Consider the following 17,298-nt stretch of genomic DNA (forward strand, 5'->3'; position numbering starts at 1 on the left):
TTTTGATACTCGTCAGAAGCATTTTGATACACAACCTATTTAAGAACACTCCTAGATACATGAAGTATATTTTTGTGAAATTTGGAAAAAAAAAAAAAAATCGGTCCAGCCGTTTTGGGAATCGATAGTAAGCGGACTCACACACACAGACAAACTGCCTTTTATATATAAGTAAAGATGATTTATAACAAATATTGAGTTTTTTTGATTAAAGATCAGTTGTAACCTGCACACAAATAATGAAAAGAAATGTAAACGTTTTATAATGAAAAATTATTTGTAAAGCAGTTGAACCATACATTTTTTTAAATTGAAGGAACAAAGAAAACACAGGAATATTTTGTAAGTATTTGCTGTCAAACATTTCTATGCAAATAACATAAGCAGATCAATGAATTTCAGTATCTTAAAATATATCTTTCCTTTTTTTTTTAATTTTTTCTTTATGGATCACAAATTTTATACATTTTTACAGCAAGATGATAAAATTTCAAAATGGTTTTCAATGTAGATACATTGTAGATCATAGATTTTAAAATAAACAAGCAAATCAATGCAATAAATGCTTACCATTGCAACATTACCCACTTTTAGTTGATGGATACTGTGATGCTGACACTTATATAATAAACCAACATCAAATGATTATGATGATGATGATAATGATTATAATAATAACTAGTGGAACCCTGCAGAAATTTTTAAACGTAAGGTACATAACTGCTATAATATTCTTCAACTAAAAATGAATTGCTTCCCTGACTGGTTTTTATATTTAGGTGATTATTTAAAAATGTTTTATATTAGCAATCATCTGAGCTGCACTAAGTAGTTTTTTTTTTTTTTTAGTGAAGTACATTTTTGTAGTGAAGTACATTATTTTATTATTGGCTAGTCAGAATCAAATTTTGATAGGTCAGCTTAAATTTTCAAATAAATTTTCAATATAGGTAACATTGTAGATTAGAGATTTTGAAAATGAACAAGCAAATGGATGCAATAAAAGTTTACCATCACAGCATTATCCACCTTTGGTGAATGGATACTGTGATATTGACAATTATAATAAACCAATATCAAATGATTATAACGATGATGATGATGATAACTAGAAATTCCACAGTGCTTTCTACATCAGTCTGTATAATTTACAGTTAATAATAATACCCTTTTCTGAATTAAGTTTCTTAAAGTTATCAACGTTAAGAAAATATATAGTAATTTAATTTTTGTTAAAACAATATTCTTTGTGTCATTAACATAAAATAATTATAAGCTAAATATTCTTCGGACCAATAAAACGAATATCACTTTTTGAAATGTATTAATTTAAAATTGTATTGTTTTAGTCAACGGGTTGACTTTAGTTCATTTGGAAATTCATTTGAAAATGAGTAAAGTCAAAATTGTTTACCTTAGTGAGATCAGATTACCAATCATTACAATCTCATTTTTTATGCTTGTGTATTATAACTGGATACCTAAAAATGCATTTTAAGTAAAAACACTGTTACGTAATTATGGCATGTCGAAATTAGTAAAATATTAAAAAAATTGAAAAATTATCGTGTAGAAAAATAATTACAAAATAAAATCATCAAATAATGCAGTTTTGACAGTTTAGTTAATCTAATGCAACCAATTCTGCATGACAAACTGACTTATCTCCCTTATTTTGACTTTTGCTATTTCAAATTAGAAAATGGCGGATCGATAACTATTTTTTTTAATTACTTCCAACAGATCTTCTATTCGACCAATTTTTATAATATTGGGAATTTTTACTAATTTTCACATGACACATAAATATATGCGTTTTTATTTAAAATTCATTCATTCTTTTTTTTTTAGATATCTAATTAAATGCACAAGCAACTTTTATGTTTTAAATATATGTGAAAGGTAATAGTGTATGTACAAACATGAAATGCTTTGGCATATTATTATATAGATAATGATTATATCAATGATTTTTGAGCAAAATAATTCTCACTGATCAAGTTGATATCTGTCTTAAAATGCAATTACGCACATTCTTAGATAATATTTATTTTATGAATCAACTAAAAATTGTTTAATACATGTACTTTTCTTAGCGATTAGATGGTAACATTTCAAATAACTATTTATTTCAATTAGTTATATTTACCTGACGTTGCTGAGGATGCAATGAAGTCATTCTCGTTTTTCATTTTTATTTGTTTGCAAGTTTTAAAACATAAGTTAGACAACTCCTATTATATTCGTCATTCAAAATGAGTTATTGCCTTTGCTGATTTTTAAATTTAAGTGATTATTTACAAAATGCTCATATTAGCAGTCGTACAGGCTGCACTAAGCAGGTTTTTTAATACATTCTAGCAAAGTACATTTTTATTGGCTAGTAAAATCAAATTTTGATATATCAGCTTAAATGCTATTTGGGTCTGACTGTGAAAATCTAAGATAACTTTATATGTAAGATTGAATAGTTTCTCTCATTGTAGGTTAAAGAAAAAAAGAATTATTTTGTTTTATTAAAATGTGACTATTTTTAGAGAAAGAAGAAAAATATAATTTCATTTGTTCATTTATTCATGATTTGCTGTACCTACCCGACGTTGCCCGGGATGCAATAAAATCATTTAGCTTTTAATTCTTTACACATTTGTAAAACTTGTATAGAAAGATAAAATAAAATTTTAGTTCTTCACGATTTTCAGTCATAATTAAATAGTCTTTCCATTTTACTACACAATTAAAAAAAAAAAAAAATAACTGCCATGAAAAATCTTATATTGCCAATAACATTACAACAATAACAAATGAAAATTTGCTAGTCAGAATAAAAGTTTGATATGTCAGTTTAAATGCTATCTAGGTCCAACTTTCAAAATATCACAGCATAACTTTATATGATAGATATTTGTCTGGACTCTAGAAAATGTACATGTTGATGTCTATTCATAATTAAAGTAAAGACCCTTGCTCTATGTGATTGAAGGGATCTATTTCAATTTCAAGTTGCTTGTGAGTGTACTTGGTTTGTGTGGCAGGCTTGTGTGTATATTAAATAGCACACAGGTGCACATCAATCATTAGCACATTTGCATAGACAATAACAGTACATATACATTCAGAGTATCGTGTGTGAAAAGAGAAACATGGCTCTAATTGTAAAATAGATTTTATTAAAAACTTACAAACACTAAAGCCACTTTCCAAGAAATCAATTGCAATGTTTTAGTTAGTTTTCTGTGATTTTTAATGTTCTGTTTTTGGCTTACATATAAGTAACGCCTAAAAATTCCTACTTCTTTCTTTTTCTATTAAAATCTGTGATCTTCTGATGGAGTTATTTGGTTTTTAATGTTTATAATTTTCATTTTGATGGATGTTTCTGTCTCATTTAATTTCAACCCTGAATACTTTCGGCAGCCTTGTAACTCTCACTTCTCTTATTTTGTTATTTAGTCCTCACATTCCATGAGCGATATTTTTGACAAAGGAGGAAGAATTGTTGTTGCCTGAGTTGGAATCTATCCACATAACACGTAACATTGGCAATTTTTTTGTACCTTTAAGTATTTTTTTTTTCTTAGCTTCTTACACTAAGTGGCTTCATGACTTGTCTGGGGCGATTTTCATAAAAAAATCAACTTTAATAAATACTTATCATTGTTATTAAAATGCAATATTAAGAATCGAACAAACAACATCATCAACAATAATAACAATATCATTATCACAGAATAATTCTTAGATACAAAAAATACCATAATTTAATCTGCTCATATGTTTTCTTTTACGCAACATTTCAGTGCTTCTGTATTTACTGACTCGTGATTTCCACAAAGATAGTTCGGGCTTGATCAGCAGGTGACGGAAATAAGCGGAAAAAATCGACCGAGCGTTCCTGAAATTTTAATGAACGCACTGTCTGTTTTGAACTAATATGAATCTATGAAAGCTGCTGTTTTATAAATTGGAAGAAATTAACCGCGTGGGTTAGGGTTGGGTTTGTTACATGTTTGCAATTTTATTCATTGTTTTCCTGTTTATTGTTATAATTTTCTCATAGCGGATTAACGTTTCGCAATCGGCTGCTTCCGGTTATTTCCGTCAGCAACTGAGCATACACAAAAAACTTTGTGGAAACCGCAGGTCGGTAAATGCAGAAGTACCAACATTTCTTTATATATATTCAGTTATCATCATCATCATCATCATCATTAGTAAAATAATTCTAAGAGTTTTCATCTTGTTATTAAAATGGAATGCTTTTGTTCTCTTATACTCTCCTCTATTTCTTTTCTTTTCCAGTTCTGACATAACCTCTTCATTTCATTGTCTGCGCCAACGTTTTTAAATTCAGAGACGCTGGTCCTATTTCTAATCCATCAGACTGGAAATGTATATAGTAATATAAAAAGTTTGGTAGCCAGTCGGAAAAGTCCAAGGGGAGGTCAGGTCACTGGTTATCATAAGGGTCAAAGCGTTTTTAAACATTTTTTTTTTCAAATTACCCGATGAATACTCAGGGTTCTTCACCTGTTTTCATTCCTAGGGGTTGCTGCGGTTGAAGGACTTCTTTGTCAAGGTTGTTGATTGTGGTGTTTGAAAGGCTTGCATCTCCACTGTATGACACCATCTGGCTGTAAGTTGAGAGCGGTTTATTCTCATTACTGTGGCGCACACCATAAATCAAGTAAAGAATCAAACCTGCAAGGGAGACAAAATGATTCCACTATTAAAGTTATAAGCAATAGATGTTGTTGTGGTAAAAAATAAAAAATAAATAATATTGGATAATTTTTAATTCAATACAAAACAAGATATTTTTGAGGTGGAAATCAGGATGAGCTGGGAAAAATAATGATCAGAGGATGTCAACTTTGAGACTCTAAGCTTACCAAAAATGTCTGTCATTTTTTAGTGAAAACATTCATTTCAGGTTTTTGCTCACAGCCTGTTGGACACGGTTAAATACAAAAATATAGCAAAATACCATGACCTCAAGAATAATTTAAAAAACATGGCCTCTGAAAGAAATAAGCATTAGTTGTGGAAAGAGCAATTATTTAATTTAAAAAAAAAGTTAAAAAAATACTTAGACACATTTCCTACAAAATAAAGCTGTAGGGAAATACAGATAGCAGCGATGAAACGAACAACACCTACTTTTAAAAGGACTCTCGAATATAAATTTACTTAATAACGAAGGCATTGGCTTCAGGAGGAAATCTCTTGATCTCTTCGAATTGAAGTGAAATCTATATATATATATAAAAGTGAAAATGTTTGTGTGTGTGCGTGTGCGTTTTCGTGTATATCCACAAAAAGGGGTTTTCCTCGGCCTTCTCGTGGGGGTTGCTTCTTCTTAAAACTTTTTATATCATGTCTAAATGGTAATATCTATGAGATAACAACGGGGGTCGCATGTATTTAATTTGCCTGACTTTGAAAAGCTAAATATTCAACATTTTTCGATCGCCGCATCTGGATTCGGCTTTTTCGTATAATAAAACCAAAAATAAACTTCCCCGCAGTAAATAAAATACTGCCCTGCAGTCAAAGTTGACCTCATTAAGTCGTCAAGTACGGGCACCTGCCAATTCTTAATACTTAAATAAATTCAAATATATTTCCGTTACTGTTTCTTGGTGGGCGAGCGGTTAACGTTGCACGTTCTTTTCACACTTTATTATTTTGCAACTTCGCCTCAAGGCTTTGGGTTTGATCTTTCCTACTTACCCACCAAAACTTTTTTTTTTAAACAAACACTCGGGCAACGATTTTTTATTATTCTTTTGTTTTGATTTACTCAAAACCACACACACCTCCAAACACCCAGGCAACGCCGGGTACCCCCGCTAGTAAATAATAAGAGAAAATCATCATAAAAGGGCCCATCCTTGAATTAAGACTATTTTTTCCTGATATCAAAGCAGAGAGGAATTACTAACCAGTAAGTTACTAATCAAGTCTCCAACTAGCTGTGTCAGTATTAAAGTTTTGCAGATCTTTAAACAGAGCGTGGGCAGAGAAGAATTGACAGAGCAACCAGTTGTAATAGTTGGGATCATGATGGCATCAGACTACATTTTGTGCCGAGTCACGTGAAATGCAACACGGAGTGACTTCCCATATCATGATCATATCAAACAGTTAAATACCGCAAAGAAGAATTCAGACAAAAAGCATATAAATGCACATATACTGCATATATAAGGTGGCCAAGATGTCACTAAGAGATCGCTGAGGGATTTTAAACTTGATATTACATCTTCAATCCATGTATGAAGACTGGTACGTAAATTTGCACTGTTCCAATTTAGTCAAGGGTGGGCGAGTGCACCATTGGAAATGCGCCACCCAACTCTACTCCACTAAACAAAAACCTATGGGGGAAAATCCTTGTCTAATACTGAGCCGGGTATGAGTTAATATAAATGAATTTCAAATAAAGAAGGAAGGTTAGTAAAAAGCATAAATGATTAACAAATGCAAAACTGAAAAGAAGTTAAGTTATACCCATGGCTCACAAAAACATGATCTTGTGTCACAGGATGCCCTCTCAGGGAGTTGCATACTTTTATTCGAGCTGCACCAAGTTCATACTTTTATCTTTATTTGAAATAAAATATCTTCCCATTTCTCTTCATGACTTCCACGTATTAGTAACTCCAAACTTGTGCCATCTTCATTCAGGAGCCGGAAAGTTGAATTATACATAAATTCGTCCAGACAGGTAATTCAGTTCAAAATACCAGTGTTCACTTTTGCCTTTTCCTGTCTGCTAGACATTACACGCTTCAGTGCGATTAATTTCTCCTGCTTTCTTTATCCTAAATGAGGGGACTCCTTTTCACATTCTTTGTTGCTTCAGAAGTGATTTCTCATGTGCCTCTGCATGCATATCAAATAAGAAAGGTTAATTTGATTGACCAAATTTCATCGCCTGATTTGCAATTTCTCCAGACTCCATCTGCCTATGTGACTAAACGAACAATGGGAACGCTTGTAGCAAGGTAATCTGGTGTTGCTCGGCATTAGGAATGTCACATTGAATAGATTCTTTATTTTTTATTGTTAACTTAATGGGATTTTAGCATATGAAGAAAACAATGGCGATTTGTTTGCCTCTCAGGTGGTTCAGCCACCTCATGTTGCCTCTTGCATCAACTCAATAACATGTTTAGATGTAACGTCTTTAGATAACATGTTTAGATGTAACGTCTTTAGATAACATGTTTAGATATAACATGTTTCGATATCATAGACCTGGCTTGAGTAAGTAAGTGCATAAAATTAATATCAAGTTTTTGGTGAAAACTGGTTGAAGAGCAGACATACAAGGTTGCCTGGTATTGTTCCTTGAAGTCCTGGACATTTGCAGCACCCTAAATATAAAAACCAGGCGAAGAAAAAGCAAACAAAAAAGAAGAAAATACAGAACGTGTTTGGGTTTTATTTGTCCATAAAATTCGTTATACTTAATTATAAAAAAAAGCAATTACAAGTAATAGTTAAGATATTGTCAATTCTTTGGCGGAATAGAAAAATTGTAAAACAAGAATGAAACAGAAAAATTTCTAAAAATACAATCAGTTATGAAAGAGAGAGAAAAAATAATTAACGATGTGAAAATAAAAGAATTGATCAGTTAAATGTTGCTTGAGAAGATAGTTAAAATGCTGTATACACTTTAGAAAACAAACCAAGAAAAAAAAAAAAAAAATGAAACCATTTTTTTAAAGATTTAAGTCGCTTGATTACTACTATTCATTTAATATTGATTAAATTTAACTTAAAACAGCATTGAGTATACTTTTGCTATCACTCAAAAGATATCTTTTCCCAGGATATCAATATGAAAGTAAAGACAGTACTTGCAACCCCAATAAAAACCCAAATCCAAGGTTATTGCATTTGTAAGAATCAACGAACCAACCAGTACAGATGAATCATATTCTAAACATGACATGGCATCAATTACAACAAACAAATCAACTTATCATTTCACATTGAGAGAAACTTTTAGGATTGATTTTGAATAAATAAGAGATTTAAGAGTTGTTACGAACGGTGATTTTTATGGCTGTCTGTATAAAATTAGATATGTTCATATATTTTTATGTGCTGTATTCACTGCTAAACTAATTAACCAACCATTATAAATTTTGGAATGAAATTACTAAGCATAAATAGTCCAAATATGGATTATGTTTACATTGTTTTTGGTTTATGCAAAGGGAGCAAAAAAGAAAGTAAATACTTGGTATGAAAACATAGATGCCTCCGAATTTTGCGAATAGGTCTCGAGAATCTCTTAATCCTTTGGGTCGTGTGGATGCTGCATTATTACATGCAACATGTTTTGGGTAAGAATAGCTTAGTGGCACCAACCCCTCTCCAGATTTTAGAACACCTGCCGCATCTGGTATCACCCATTTTAGTAGTGACTAGGCTCAGTGTTGCTTAACGTTAATGATCTGACTAAAACTGTTGTGTTAACATGATTATGTCAATATATACCAATAACTAATAGATATAAATTAAAAAATATTCTTCAAATTTCATATTTTTTTTAAGTAGTTTGAAGAGTTTTTAAGGAGTATAATATAGGCACAATCTCCATTTGAAAATTCAAATATTTCAGATTTGCATTAAATTTGATCTGCAGTCATTAGACATCAATTAAACAAGATTTTCTGAATTTTACTTTCCTCTTAAGACACCTTAATCCTAGGCATCTAGAATCAAAATCATGTCATTAAAGTTGAAATAATGATTCTAGACATAATATTTAGTTCCATTGCATCTTAATATGAATATTTCTAAGTGGGGATGAAAGTGGAATAAAACTGTTCTGCTTTAGGAATTACTTTTATCTATTCTCATATATTTATAAAGCTAAGCCATTTATAACACTGGCGATCAGATTAAAAGGCCAACTACCTATTCACAATGGTATTTACTTCTCACCGCAGACAGATGTGACAAAAGGCCAACAAGGCAGAGGATAGAAAATGTCAGCACATCAGAAGAGAAAGAGGTCATCCTCATAGAAGCGCAACAGATGATTGGCAACAAACCTACTCGTTTCCAATGAAAGAAGGTACAGTCTAAAAAAAATTACTTCCTATGACTGAAACCATCACAACAGAGAAGAATGAACTGATTTCACAGCAACTAACCCTTCACCAGACTACTTGTCAAGAGCATATCCTTTACTGGTATGAAACCAATCAACCTAACTGATATGTTCTGGAAAGGGATATATTTGTTTAAAGTAGCTGAGTGGTGAGTGGTCCTTTCTATAGTAATACAATCTAGTAAGTCATCTTCAGGAGTGGGTATTTGTAGTCATAGCTGGCAATATGCTTATGCTTTAGGCTTTTAGCATATCTTTTGATAAAAATGAGATGTAGTTAGCTTAAAGCATTGTGTGGGATAGGCATGTAGAAGAGATTTAGAAAGCTATCACAATGTGGAGAATGGAATGTAGTCGGTGTTGAAGAAGAAAGACAAGTGACAATTTGCAAATCAATAAGTACATACATATATTCATTCAATTGTGTTAAGCATAAATGTCTTACTTGTAAGGTATATTGTATGTGACAATTTCATTATATATTTTAGGATAATCCCTTTTTCAAATGGTGGATGTAACGAATCTATTCAAAGCATGCTGGATGAAAGAGTGAAAACAAATGAATTAAATGGATGTGTGGGATACCGCAGCAAAGATAAGGAGCGGGGGTGTATATGTATGATGGCGTGTTTTGAGTGATTAACATTATTATTGTTGGATTTTTCTTTTTCTTATATTTTCCTTAATGCTATTCTTGTGAGGAAGAACTCAAATGTTTTCACATTCATTACTGAAAACAGCTTGCTAATATATTGTAAAGTCTATGCGATGATGTCCAAACTAAACTCGTCATTTAACACTGTACACTTGGAGAGACTTCATTTAACATTTTGGAGAGACTCTACTGTACAAACTTCAACAAATTTCAGGTTAAAAATTACATGCAACATAAAACCTGTTTCATGGTAAGAAAAGTAAATTGATACTAAATCTGACCTTTATGACTAAATTAGACACCGTTTTCATCTATAATATAAATCTCACCTGTCTGTTTAAATGTATGTATGTATGCCTAAAACTTTCGACAGAGGCAACGGATTTTCACAAGATCAGTATCATTTTGAAGCTTGTCCTTCGGACGACAAATATCGAAAAATTAACCCAAAACATTAATTCCTTCACCCTTAACTGGGCAGTTTTCTACAGAGAGGGTTGATTTTTTTTTTTGCAGTCACTTTTTGCAAGTCATTTAACCCTCGCATTCACGACGTTGCTTAAAATGCGTTATTTCGACTGCCTGTGACGTCACAGCCACGGTAGGCACATCGGTAAGACAGTTTTTTTTTTCACTTCTTTTTCCTCTGGTGCATTACAGGTTCAAGCCTGCTTACTACTCCTACGTTTTTATTTTTTTTTTTTTGCGCTAGCAATTTTTTTTTTTTTTTTTTTTGCTCAACCAACACCCTTACACACACCTCCACTTTCTTTTCCGCTTTCGCGTCACGGCTTCAAGCCTGCCTATTAAAACTTTTTGTTTTTGCTCAACACACACCTCCAAACACCCGGGCTACGCCGGGCACGCAGGCTAGTATACTATAAATCATATTTTATTATTATTGTTTATTAATGAAAAACACAGAATTGGGTTTTACTTTTGGCAGCCTCATAACCCTAGCTGTCGTTATTTTGTTCTTTAGTCCTCATAGTCCATGAACGATGTTTCTAACAAAGAGGTAAAAATTGCTGTTTTCTGGGTCAGAATCTATTCCATCTAATACTTATCTTTGGCAGGTTTTAACATTAATAGTATTTTTAGTTCCTTACGACAAGTGGTTTCATGCTTCGTCTGGAGCAATTTCCATTAAAAAAGCATTTGTCCTCTTAACTCTCTTGTGTTGAGTGTCATCCTCTACTTTCATATTCTGTTAATGCCATTGTGTATTTAAAAATGGCCACAGATTTTCTGGACTTTTTGGAGTGTAATTTATATCATTCAAACTATTATTCTCATCTTGATTCTTATTTTCACAATGTTTCAGCCAATGTAACTTCTAACCTTATTTAGATATGTCATTTTGAACTTGTGAATCTTTATGCTTAACTTAGGAACTTATAAAGAATTTTGAACTAAACCCTTTATTTAATCCATGGGGGTACATTCTTCTCAATCCATCAACCATGACCCCTGGGATAACAGTTAATGATATTCTAGTTTTAAGTGACAGTCACTTATATGTCAACGGTTAGTGTTATCTTCCTTGTGTTGAAATATAAAAGTTCTATTCCTTTGTGATAAGTTTTTAGAATGATTTCTCCTGCTTATTGTTGGTTATTGGCTGGGAAAACAAATATGGTGGTTTGGATAAACAAATGTGTGCCCATGACTGCAGCTATGTAAAGAGTAAATTAAAATTGGTAGTAGAAGCTATCTTCTTTTGTGTGATGAGAAATTATTCAGCAAATGTTGAAACATTCAAAGGAAAGATGTTATTTTTTTTAATAAAAACCCACCTATTTTGCTAAATGAAATTCACGTACTGAATGGAAGCAAGATATGATCCCTATTTACAGATTTATCTAAAGAGAAACAGTGCCCAACATTATTTTTGTCACTACCACAGAATGTAAGCGAATGTGTTTGACATTTGATCATAATGGATATCTGTGGAGCAAATGGATTGAATATAATTATAAACAAATAGAACAAAATTTACTTACAGGATAAAAACATGATGGTACACATGGCATTTAAAGAGTTTTATTCTTTAAAAAGTTGTTAATATAAATGAATTTTCATATGGTATGATTTCTGTATTAAAAAATAAATTTGGAATTACTGTGCCAGAAGAAATCCATCCCTTTTTTTGTTGTTCTGAACGTAGCAAATGTAAGGAAAATGAAAAATTAGTAAAAACTATGTGTTCAAGTTTGACAAATGCAAACAGTGAGAAATAGATTGCAGCAAGTGTTTTCCTTTGTGATCAGTTTTTAGTTTCAAGGTAAAACTGTTACTAAAAGAAGTTGAAGCAGAAAATTACAATAGATACAGAAATATCAAGAAACAATAACCTTCCAATGGATATAAAATCAACTTTACTGATAGACAAATGTTTAAAATGTAATTCGACAAAGTCTTTTTTCCCGAAATTGTACAAGTTTTAATTCTAGAAACAATATCAACACCACCATCCCAAAATAAGTGACACAGATCATTAGAAAACAAAAACAGTGTAGAACAAGGTTTTTAAATAGGGCCATATTTTCAAGAGCCGTAAATCTAAAATTAAAAAATGCGGGATCACAAAGGACCACAGAAACTTTAGAACACACAAAATATAGATAGGGAATATTTTGTAATTAATAATAATTATCTAAAATTAAAATATAAAATTTGTTATTCAGTTAAATCTTAAATTAATTTAATAATCCGTTTTTTATTGTAATTTATTCGTTTGCAAAAATGTCTGTTTCTGGTTTTGATTCTTTTTAAATATTAAATTTATTTCTTTAGATTAAATTTCCACCAACTTATCTTTCAATTTTTTCTTTTTTTCAGTAATTTTCTGTAATTATCACTAGAGGACAACAGCATATTCTTTTCATTATTTTGACTCTCGAATGTGTATCCATTGAGATCTTATATGCTTTTATACAGAGTGATGTGGTTCTCGGTTGATTAACTGTGTCGGATATATACTCAAAACAATAAGAATATTTTGTTGTCATAGCCGTAATTATCACATTTAATTATAATTCACCTGTTGCTAATAAGATATTTCATTTGGTATACTGGGTGGATAAATGGATTTATTCAAATGAAATGCTTGGTTCTGGTTTGGATTTTTATTTTTTTAAATTTTAAACTTATGTCTTTGAATTAAACTATTTCCACCAACTTGTTTTTCAATTTTTTTTTTTTTTTAAAATAATTTTCTGTAATTGTCACAATTATAATTCATCTATCGCTAATAAAATATTTCATTTGGTATACTGGGTAGATGAATGAATTTATTCAAATAAAATATTTATCAAAAGAAATTTTTTTTTTTTAAATTTACTATTGGAGTTATTATTTTGGTGCCATAATACTATACAAATTATTTCCATAAATATGTTGTAATTGAGGGGAAATCATATATTAACATGGTTTTAATATTTAAAATGTCTCAGACTACAGGGTGTAGAAGACCAGGCAATGTCTCATACACTACTTTCCATGCAATCTGAGCCAAAGAATTGATATCATATGCTGCCTGCAGTCAAATCACTTCTTATGCATTGAAATCAGGTCTTCCTTGATCTACCACGCTCCCTAGTGCCTGAGTTATGCAAGTGTGTTGTGGAATTCATACAAGAGGTAGCACGCTGTTCATGGCCAAACTACCTCAGATGCTAAGCGCATACTGATATCAAGTTTCTGATGAAGCACAGTTGAAGGGATTCTTTCCTTCAGTCTACTGCTGAACATCTGCCTGTCATTATGACACTGTCATTATGCTTAAGCGATTGCACATCAGAAGCATTTGAGGCTTATGTCTTACAGCCATCTATGATGACAGAACGAACACAGGCTGAAAAGACCGTCATAAACCATCGTCCATAGGTAATCAAATGTTGCTCATTCCATTCATTATTTTCAATCCTCTCATAATATTCTTCATCAATCAACTGACCATTTCATTAATCCTTATCTATCAGTTGACTTTTAGGCTGGATAAGCGGTGACTTAGTAGTAAATAAAAAAAAAAGCCATAATGAACTCTCATTTGATTGAAGGCAATCACAACAAGAATAAGGTTGAGTATCGTCGATATAAAAGTGTTGATCAGGTGATCCCATTTAATATCCAAGCCAGATTTTGATCTCTTATAAGAGAAAGAATAGACACATTTCTCAGGGAGTGGATTTAAATAAATTACAAAAACTGCAAATACATACAGATGAAAAAAAACTTTAGATCAATGCGGGCACAATGCCTATTTGCTTGAGAAAGAATTGATAATGTTTGAATAAGACTAAACGAATTAGCATTCATGAACAATGAGACGTTACGTAAGGGTTTGTTCTGAATAATAATGAAAATTTGGCATGTAGACAGAACAAATGAGAATCGCTATTAATACTACTACTGCTATTGTTGCTGCTGCTGCTACTACTACTACTGCTTTCCCTGCAGATATAGCACAGCAGTATATTTTACTGATTCCCTTCCCATGCATTTTCAGGGGTATCATATGGGCTCGACCTTCCATTTGAAAATTCAAATATTTCAGATTTGCATTAAATTTGATCTGCAATCAAGCAAGGTTTTCTGAATTTTAATTTTCTTTTCAAACTTAGGCTTCTAATTCTAGATATAAGATTTAGTTTCAGTGTATATTGATATTCATATTTGTAATGCTCCCATGAAACTTCCTTCTTTGGAGGAAACCGGCTCAATCTCTAGGTTGAATGCCACTTCAGTAAAGGGCAATCTGTAGTAATATTTGTAAGGACAGATAAAAGTGGCATGAAACTATTGTGCTTGGGGAATTAATTTGACTAGTATATTTATAAAATTGAGCCATTTGTAATGCTGGTAGTCAGATTAAAAAATGCAAGAGCTTGTTCTGAATAATAATGCGAAATTGGCATGTAGACAGAACAAATAGGAACTACTACTACTACTACTACTACTACTACTACTACCAGTACAGATATAGCACAACAGTATATTTTACTGATTCCCTTTGCATGCATACGAATTAATTACTTTATAGATAACCAAAAAGAAATGTGTCAGGAATTTCTGATCATTGAAGGAGAAGCACCAATGCTTTTTTGCCGATTCGTAATAATTGCAAGTTTGATTATAGTACACTTATTAATGAGAAAATTAGCACATGGAATGTAAGTCAGGGTGAGTGCTTTAGAATCTATTAACTAAATAACATTCATTGTGACCTTTTCACATTCCTATCACCACTTAAATCTTTTTATTAATCTAAACAAATCTTTTATATGAAATAGAACCAGTTTGTTTTTCTGGTATCTTTGTGATTGATAACATTTTTGAATACTAGGTACATCGCCATAGTACTGCATCTCTGTTCTTGTATTGTCAATAATAAGTGGAATATTCTCTAATTTTGCTGCTTTGGTGCCTCCTTTGACATAAATCACACTGAAAATCGGTTAAATCCCACCTCCATGAGGTCCCCAAATCCAGAAGGCTTTTACTCTAATAGCTTCTTTCCTCAAACTACTTGCCCCTCCCTACTCTTTGTTTTCTTGACTATTTGCAGAAATTTAAGTGTAATACGAACAAGCATCTTGACTCATAACTCTACACTTTGGATGCCCTTGTGTATTCCAAGATTACAGTAGCCCCTTATTAAGGGAATCTTGCTTAATTGGTGTCTAACGACTATAAATTATATTGAATGTAAATCTGAAATATTTAGATTTTCAGATGAGAGGTTGTATTCATAACATGCCTACATAACCCTTCAAAATATAGCAAAAGAAATAGAAATTAGGAGAAAACTCATTAATTGATTCGTAAAGTATTTGGTAAAATTTCGCAAAATATCAGAGGGATTTGAATTTTCACAAAGAGCTTCCACCCCACTTTTTTAATTCTTTTGCATAAAACTGAATTAAATTAAATGTAGCTCATGTTTGGACCCTTTTTTACACCTAGCAGCTGTATTTCAAAATCCATAATGATCAGTTAATTAGTTTAGAAGTGAATCCTGTACCTACATTTGTATAGATATGTGTATAGACATGGATGATTAGATAATTTCAATGGAAGCAAATGTTATTATAAAACTTTAATAAGACTTCAAATAGAATATTGTACTCAATTCTGGGTAGCAGATGGTAGACATGAGAATTTGGTTATAAGAGAGGGCCTCCAAAACAAATTGGATAAATTAATAAATGGAATATCTCAATGATAAAAATAGGATTTGCAATGAACAATTAAGATTAGTATATGGGGTGACTAAATTGACTACATATTTTGCAATATTTTTGTTACTTATCTTTCATAAGTGAGTATGTTTTTTACTCTATCTTGTGGCATACAACTTCCAAGCTGTTTCAGCCCTTGTTTGTTTTTTTTGTTTTTTTGCTAAGATTTCAGAGAATGCACTTGATAAACAAGTAATATCCGAATTTAGTAGCATTACTACTAAAATGCTGATCATGAAATAGATTGAGAACATTGTATTGAACTCTATGATATATTTTTTTCTTTTTTTTACATGGAGGTCACCACTTATCAAGGCCGGGAGGCCACTCAGGGATAAGGGTTATTGCATGTACAGTAATCATGAGATAGTATTATAGTAATCATTAGTATTGGAGATTTGATAGTGTCTTAAGAGGGCAGTTTGTCAGAAATTTGTTTATATTGGACGTGAAGACATCCAAGTTGTAGTCAGGTGGGAAACGGGCAAACGGAAGAGAATTCTACAGTTGTGCACTTCTGAGAAGGAAGCTCTGCTCATGGAATCTACGTTTAGATTTAGGCACAGATAAAGAGTGGGGAAAATTATTGACAGTAGTTTCAGCCAGACGGGTGTTTTTTGTAAAAGATTGGTGAGGGGGGACGAGAGATTGGAGCTCCGACGAGCAGTTGCCATGGAAATAACGATAAAACAAAGATATGCTCGCAATATCTCTTCTGTGGGAGAGAGGCTGCAGGGAAGAGAAAAGGGCATCCCCTACTAAGCTACGAAACCTATTTTGAACTCTGTCAAGGCAGGATAGGCTGTTTTTAGCAGCTCCTGCCCAGATGTGGCAGCAGTACTCCATCCTTGGACGTACTTGGCTTTTATACAGATAGAGAATTGTATCAGTAGTTAGATATATTCTGGAGCGGTTGAAGGATTCCACCATTTTCCCAGCATCCTTGGCAACAGACCTGATGTACGTGTACCATTTCAGATCAGGAGTAAAGGTCAAACCCAAAAGCTTGTCAAAACATGGAGCCTCCCCAAGACGAGAGCCGTCCATTTCAATTGATGCCAAATGGGGATCAGAGCATTGATGATGTAAAAATAGAAGCTTGGTTATGGATGCATTAAAAGTAACCAGCCACCTCTTCCCCCACTGTACCACGCACTCAAGATCAGAGGAGAGAGAATTAGAGAGAACCTTGTCATTTACGGCCTTTGATGTGTTGCTATAGATGGTCGTGTCATCAGCATAGATGTCAATGAATGATTTAAGTA

The 17,298-nt window shown here is 32.2% G+C and overlaps 1 protein-coding gene across 2 annotated transcripts in view; it reads right to left on the reverse strand.

Annotated features, from left to right (window-relative positions):
- Positions 1 to 336: 336 nt before the first annotated feature.
- Positions 337 to 17,298, reverse strand: part of LOC145269257 (cationic amino acid transporter 4-like) — a 196,884-nt gene continuing 179,922 nt past the window's right edge. For both annotated transcript variants that reach the window (XM_080124891.1, XM_080124882.1), the window contains exon 4: positions 337 to 4,701. In XM_080124891.1, the coding sequence (XP_079981017.1) occupies positions 4,517 to 4,701 (185 nt within the window). In that variant the 3' untranslated portion in view covers positions 337 to 4,516. The remainder of the gene's footprint in view (positions 4,702 to 17,298) is intronic.

The sequence above is a fragment of the Euprymna scolopes genome, chromosome 4 (genome assembly GCF_053919585.1).
Source record: "Euprymna scolopes isolate OS-2025 chromosome 4, ASM5391958v1, whole genome shotgun sequence".
In the NCBI taxonomy this organism is placed as follows: domain Eukaryota; kingdom Metazoa; phylum Mollusca; class Cephalopoda; order Sepiida; family Sepiolidae; genus Euprymna; species Euprymna scolopes.